This window comes from Coregonus lavaretus (genome assembly GCF_964263955.1).
Source record: "Coregonus lavaretus genome assembly, chromosome: 15".
In the NCBI taxonomy this organism is placed as follows: Eukaryota; Metazoa; Chordata; class Actinopteri; order Salmoniformes; family Salmonidae; genus Coregonus; species Coregonus lavaretus.
Window position 1 is genome coordinate 29692023 of NC_140002.1, and position 6688 is coordinate 29698710.

At 48.6% G+C, this 6688-nt stretch overlaps 1 protein-coding gene across 1 annotated transcript; it reads left to right on the plus strand.

Moving 5' to 3' along the window:
• Positions 1 to 834: 834 nt before the first annotated feature.
• Positions 835 to 6293, plus strand: LOC311142378 (protein sprouty homolog 3). The gene has a single exon (XM_084178024.1). It carries the CDS (start codon positions 872 to 874, stop codon positions 1826 to 1828), a length of 957 nt encoding a protein of 318 aa, XP_084034150.1. The 5' UTR covers positions 835 to 871; the 3' UTR covers positions 1829 to 6293.
• The last annotated feature ends 395 nt before the right edge of the window (positions 6294 to 6688 follow it).

Below are 6688 nucleotides of genomic sequence, written 5' to 3' on the forward strand. Positions count from 1 at the left end.
CTAATTCATCTCTGTATATCTGTGTGTCACCCTCTTTGGACAGGTGAACGGACAGGCGGGCAGATCCAATGCCCTTCCTTTCCTCTGAGCCAGCAGCTGTGTGTGAGTGTGTGTGTGTGTGTGCGTGCGTGTGTGTGTGTGTGTGTGTGTGTGGCTGAGTTTACAGAGAGGCTGAGTTTACACAGCCAGCCCAATTCTGATATTTTTTTCACTAATTTGACTTGATCTGATTGGTCAAAAGACCAATTAGTGAAAAAAATATTAGAACTGGGTTGCGTCTCTAAATGCAGCCAGAGATTTAGCTGTGCAGGAGAACAGATGCTAAATTACAGGCCAGGCTAATCGCTTTATCTCTTTGGCCCTGCCTGGATAATAATAGTTATACTCTCAGCACTGGAGAATCTCAATGCTCATAATGATATTGATAATAATGCCTATGTGGATATTGGGTCTATTTGTGTCCAGTTTATATAACTCAGTCATGGTGCTCAGGCCAGGTCTGCCTAACTGCAGTATAGGTCCACTCTACTGGATGTACAGTTTTACCAAACATGGGAAGTGAAATGTTGAAGCTGTCTGCATGAATGAGTTGTGAGAAAGTGAAAAGTATCTGATGTTGACTTCCGGCTTTCCAGATGTGTTGTAGGTGGTAAAGAGTAAGAAAGAGTGATGAGCTGGTTGATGTGATTACTTTTAGGGGTAAAGAAGTGTGAGTTTCTTTAATGTGATCTGGGATGAAATGTAACAATGTTCTAAAATGTATCTCTCTCCTTCTATTCCAGGTCTCTCTGATGTGCCGTGAGAGGTGCGAGCCCCCCGCCCCAGTCCCAACCCCAACCCCCTCCCTGGTGCCTCTCCTTCCAGGACCAGGATGGACCCTCCCCCGGGTCGTGGCCCTCCCCCAGTCAGGATGGACCCGGATGGGCTTGACCTCCAGCAGGTGCCTGTCCTCTCCCTGGACCAGATTCGCTCCATCCGGGCCAGCAATGACTACGTGGAGCGCCCCGTGGCCCTGGACCACGCCTCCCAGTCTGGCTTCTTTTATGCCCACGATGACCGCTTCCCCATCACCCATGGGTACCCCCCTCAAGGTTATCTTCATGGTTACCCTCAGGGGTACCCATCCCACGCCCCTATCCCCAGGAGCCAGAGCCAGCAGCAACACGCCCACCTGACCCATCTGAGTCGCTCCAGTACGACCAGCTCAGCCATGTCCCGGACAAGCGCTGCCTCTGACCAGAGACTCCTGGCGGGCCTGACGCCCTCCCACTCTGGCCTGGCCTTGGTGGTGCGCTCCCAGCCTAAAGGAGAACTCAAGCCTGAGACTTCTCTGGGTAAAGGCCTGGCGGAGGGAGATGACCTGGGCTTGCACCTGTTTATCTGCGAGCGCTGTGGGAGGTGTAAGTGTCAGGAGTGCTGCGCCCCGCGGAGCCTGCCGTCCTGCTGGGCCTGTGGGCAGCGCTGCCTCTGCTCTGCTGAGAGTGCTGTGGAGTACGGCACCTGTCTGTGCTGTGTTAAGGGCATGTTCTACCACTGCTCCGCTCAGGACGACGAGGACAACTGTGCCGACCGGCCCTGCGCTTGCACGCCCGCCCACGCCTGCGCTCGCTGGGGTACCATGGGCCTTCTGGCGCTGTGCCTGCCCTGTCTCTGCTGCTACCCGCCTGCCAGACTGTGCCTCGCCATATGCCAGCGGGCCCACGACCGAGCCACCCGCCCCGGCTGCCGCTGCAGCAACACCAACACTGTGTGCCGCAAGATCTCCTCCTCCAACCCCAACCCCGGACACGCCCCCTTCCGCAGCAAGTCCCTGGAGAAGCCTGTATGACAGGGGTGCAGCTGAAGTCAGTCGTCGCCTAGACAACGCAGTCTCAGTGACAATATTGCCATGACAATGCAATCGCCCAGCCCGTCATGTCCTACCTACCGTGACCTTTCACCTTACGTACCTTCCATACTTCTTCTTTTCCTCCTGCCTGAAGAGAAATGACCAACAGCTTTACTGTACTTTACTGTAACTGTACTGTACGTGTGGAGACTCGAGCCGAAACCTGATAACCGCCTGGTGCGTTTCGCTGAACTGACTGCCAAACGTAACCTTACTGTGTTACTGTGTGGGCATACTGTCTCTACCTTCCCCTTACAGTGTGGGCATACTGTCTCTACCTTCCCCTTACTGTGTGGGCCAGTGTAGTGTACATAGTACTGTGGCTCTTCTCTGTGTGCGCCTGACGGGCCGACCAGACCTTTACTCAACAGACCAACCTCACTGTGCTGTGTGATTGGCTGGGGTTTGCGCTGTGAGACTTGACCTATTTATTTATTGGACTTCCTCCTCAGTGAGGTAGAGAGGTAGAGAGAGAGATAGGTAGAGAGGTAGAGAGAGATAGTGAGCTAGAGAGGTAGAGAGAGAGAGATAGGTACAGAGAGAGTGAGGTAGAGAGGTAGAGAGAGAGATAGCGAGAGTGGACCATGTGTTACGTGTGAGTACAGTGAGTAAGCTACTAGAACAAATCCTAACACAGCCATTAATAAAAGGGGTCTCCAGCAAATGTATATTCCAGGCATGACAGAGACAGAGACAGGGTGGTCTACAGGGAGTCTACAGGGTCGGCCTCCTCTCTGAAGAGGCATCCTGGAGCCAACCAACTGAATGGACATACAACGAGCGGCCATGGCAGACATTTTGTCTGAGGCTGATGCAAAGACCCTATCCTAAAGGTGGAACACCAAAAAGGGACCATGATGTACCCGGAGAATCTAAAGTGATTAAGCTAATTTAATATGGAAAGCACTGTGAGATATAGAGAGTAGATCGTCTGTAGTGTCCCCAGCTGTCTAACTAACAGACTAACCTGGGGGTGCCTCCCTTATGACCAGGCAGTGTGTGTGTGTGTGTGTGCTAGCACGAGCATGTGTATGTGCACAAATGTTTGCGTGTAAGTGTGTGTTCTTACCTGTGTATGTACAGTATACACGATATATACAAAAGTATGTGGACACCCCTTCAAATTAGTGGATTCAGCTATTTCAGCCACACACGTTGCTGACAGGTGTATAAAGTCGAACACACAGGCATGCAATCTCCATAGACAAACATTGGCAGTAGAATGGCCTTACTGAAGAGCTCAGTGACTTTCAACATGGCACCGTCATAGGATGCCACCTTTCCAACTACCCAGTTTGGAAGTGGTAGCCCACACAAGCTCACAGAACGGGACTGCCGAGTGCTGAAGCGCGTAGTGCGTAAAAAAATTGTCTGTCCTCGGTTGCAACACTCACTACCGAGTTCCAAACTGGAAGCAACGTCAGCACAAGAACTGTTCATTGGGAACTTAATGAAGTGGGTTTCCATGGCCGAGCAGCCGCACACAAGCCTTAGATCACCATGCGCAATGCCAAGCGTTGACTGGAGGGGTGTAAAGCTCGCCACCATTGGGCTCTAGAACAGTGGAAACGTGTTCTCTGGAATGATGAATCACGCTTCACCATCTGGCAGTCAGATGGAAAAATCTGGGTTTGGCGCATGCCAGGAGAACGCTACCTGCCCCAATGCATAATGTCAACTGTAAAGTTTGGTGGAGGAGGAACAATGGTCTGGGGCTGTTTTTCATGGATTGGGCTAGGTCCCTTAGTTCCAGTGAAGGGAAATCTTAACGCTACAGCATACAATGACATTCTAGATGATTCTATGCTTCCAACTTTGTGGCAACAGTTTGGGGAAGGCCCTTTCCTGTTTCAGGATGACAATACCCCTGTGCACAAAGCGAGGTCCATACAGAAATGGTTTGTCAAGATCGTGTGGAAGAACTTGACTGGCCTGGACAGAGCCCTACCTCAACCCCATCGAACACCTTTGTGATGAATTGGAACGCTGACTGCGAGCCAGGCCTAATCGCCCAACATCAGTGCCCAACCTCACTAATGCTCTTGTGGCTGAATGGAAGCAAGTCCCCGCAGCAATGTTCCAACATCTAGTGGAAAGCCTTCCAAGAAGAGTGGAAGCTGTTATAACTCCACATTAATGCCAATGACTTTGGAATGAGATGTTTGACGAGCAGGTGTCCACATACTTTTGGCCATGTAGTGTATATGTGAGTATGTGTGTGGGTGTCATGTCCCCTCCTGCAGTAGTGTGTGTCGGGCCTGTGTATGTTTGCTGTCAGCAAATGCCTCCTGTTTTATTTTTAGCGGAGCTGCTTCAGAGGACCCAGAGTCTGGTCAGGTTTCCTCTCCACGGCAGGCTGACGCCAGACTTCCCCAACCCCTCACCGCCTGCCTCTCCCCTCCTCACCTCCACTGCCTCTACCCATCCCTCAGCCTCCCCAAGCCTCCCCTGACCCATTCTTTCCTCCCCCTCTCCTCTATTCCTCCCTCTATCTGATACTGCTGCTGTCTACCGTGCACCAAAGAGATGGAGCTACCCCAAATTCCTGATACAGAGGGATATCATAGGGGATGGACAGTAAGCCAGATAAGGCGTAGGACAGGGAGCCAGATAAGAAATATGACCTCCATTACAGATCCTTACCACTGCGTCCACAACACATTATGCATTTTGCATGGTCATACGTACCTTGCCAGGGCTTTCCTCTTCTTGACAGATTCCTCTGGCCAGTTTGATTAACCCCAGGCAGGTCCTCCCCCCGACCCCATTGGGGGGCAGAGGGGGGCTAGCTAACACCTTCCAGCATCACATCTTAGCACCCCTTCCCTCCCAGTCACATTCCTACTAACTGTTTGGACAAAATAAAGGTGTCCACATGCTTCAGTTCGGCTGGCGCCTAGACAAACTCAACTAGGCGAACCGAACAAGTGTGCTCACATACTCCTTTAGAAGACCTTGACGTTTTTGCAGAGGAGATCTTAGTCGCGCAATTTGACATCTAACTAAGATGTTAGGTCCAGTATTTCTCCAGTGAAAAAATTTGCATAATAATGAATCGTCTAGAGTTGAATGGCAACAAACACTTCATTGAAGAATCCTTACTGTTGTCCAATCACCGATTAAGGGGCATAGACTTCAGCTACCGATTTCGTCTTGTCTCGAGAAAAAGTTTAGTGTGCTCGAACAGCCCAAAATAACCTTGCTGGAGACTAAAACAAACAAAAACTTCACAAAATGTCATCATAATATATGCAGGAACTATTCAAAACTGTTTCGGCTGGGAAGCATGCGGACGCCTTAATATGTTCCTGTCCTCCTTCTCTGAGAGTTGATCTCTGAGTGGAGGCCATTAGCTGTATGATAGATTCTAATGGGGAAGGAGGAAGGGAGGAGTGTGGAAGGGGGAATGGAGGAAAGTAGTGTGGGAGAGAGCTGTGGAAGTGGAGAAAGAAGGAAAGAAAAGGAAGGGGAGGAGGAGGTTGTGGACAGGCTGACCATCCGCTAGGAGGACTGATGTTGGAGTGACTGAACCTGTAGGAGTGAGGTCATACCACACCAACATGGGGAGGTGAAGAACAGGCGAGGAGGGATGGAGGGATGGAGGGACTGAGTCTGGGGGGTCTAGTTGTCTTATGCACTGATATCCAAAACCGGATGTGAAAAGTAACACGCTGTGTCAAGCATGTGTATGTGTGTGTGTGTGTGTGCTTGTATGTGCGTGCGCGTGTGTGCTTGTATTCACCTATGAACACACACACTCATCCGATTTGTTAAAGTTACTTTGATATATTTTTATATGTACATACAGACTATTATTGTATACATGTATGTATTTTATTCCCCTTTTTATTATGATTGATGTTGCTATGATTCTTTTCTATTATAGTGAACACTTACCTTGAGTCACAGACCTGGTCAATACTTCTAACCCTTCTAGAGGTTTTGCACTGTGGAGGAGAAGCTCATTTACCATGTGCCACACCTTTTATGATGTACCTCAACTTCACTATTTTCTCTGTGATTCATTTCACACACACACACACACACACACACACACACACACACACACACACACACAAATTCACACATACACACACAAACAAACAAATACACACCCATACACTTCACTGCCACTGTGTAAGGCCCAGGTGAACGTCCTCTCCTCCACAGTCCTTCCCCTGTAGAGCTCTATCTCCCAGGTGGTCAGGTGTTGAGAGGAAGGGGTCCGTGTGTAGGTGGGTACTGTACTATACATTCATTTCTAAAGAATAACAACCAACTAACCCTCTTGGGTGCTGTATGCAGGCTACAAGTTAACCACTAAACTTCCCCATGTCGTATTAGTAAGTATTGCTTTGGTACAATTGGCATCTTGTATGTTGTAAAATCATTTAAGGAGAATATATGGACATATATATATATATATATATATATATATATATATATATATATATATATATATATATATATATATATAATCTATCTAAATGAATATATGATATATATTAAATATACATTTCACACTTATTTTTTTCCGTTGCTGATATTACCGATGCGTCACAGATATTTATTTAATGGTTGCGTTGAGAGAAAAGTATTTATTTGACGGTGGAAGTTGCAAGGATTATGTTTTAGTCTTTTTGGTTTGGTTTCTCTTGGAGTGGTGTGGCGGCTGCAGCCCTCATGGCTGAAGATAACCAATAAAAGGTGTTTCCAAATGGCCTACGTCTGGCTGCCTCTTCTCTGGTGTGTGGGTGTTTGCATCAGTGTGTGTTTGTGAGATGCTCATACTGTGTTAAC

Excerpts from the sequence above, each read along its gene's own strand:
- LOC311142378 (XM_084178024.1), top strand. The coding sequence starts at position 872 with ATGGACCCTCCCCCGGGTCGTGGCCCTCCCCCAGTCAGGATGGACCCG.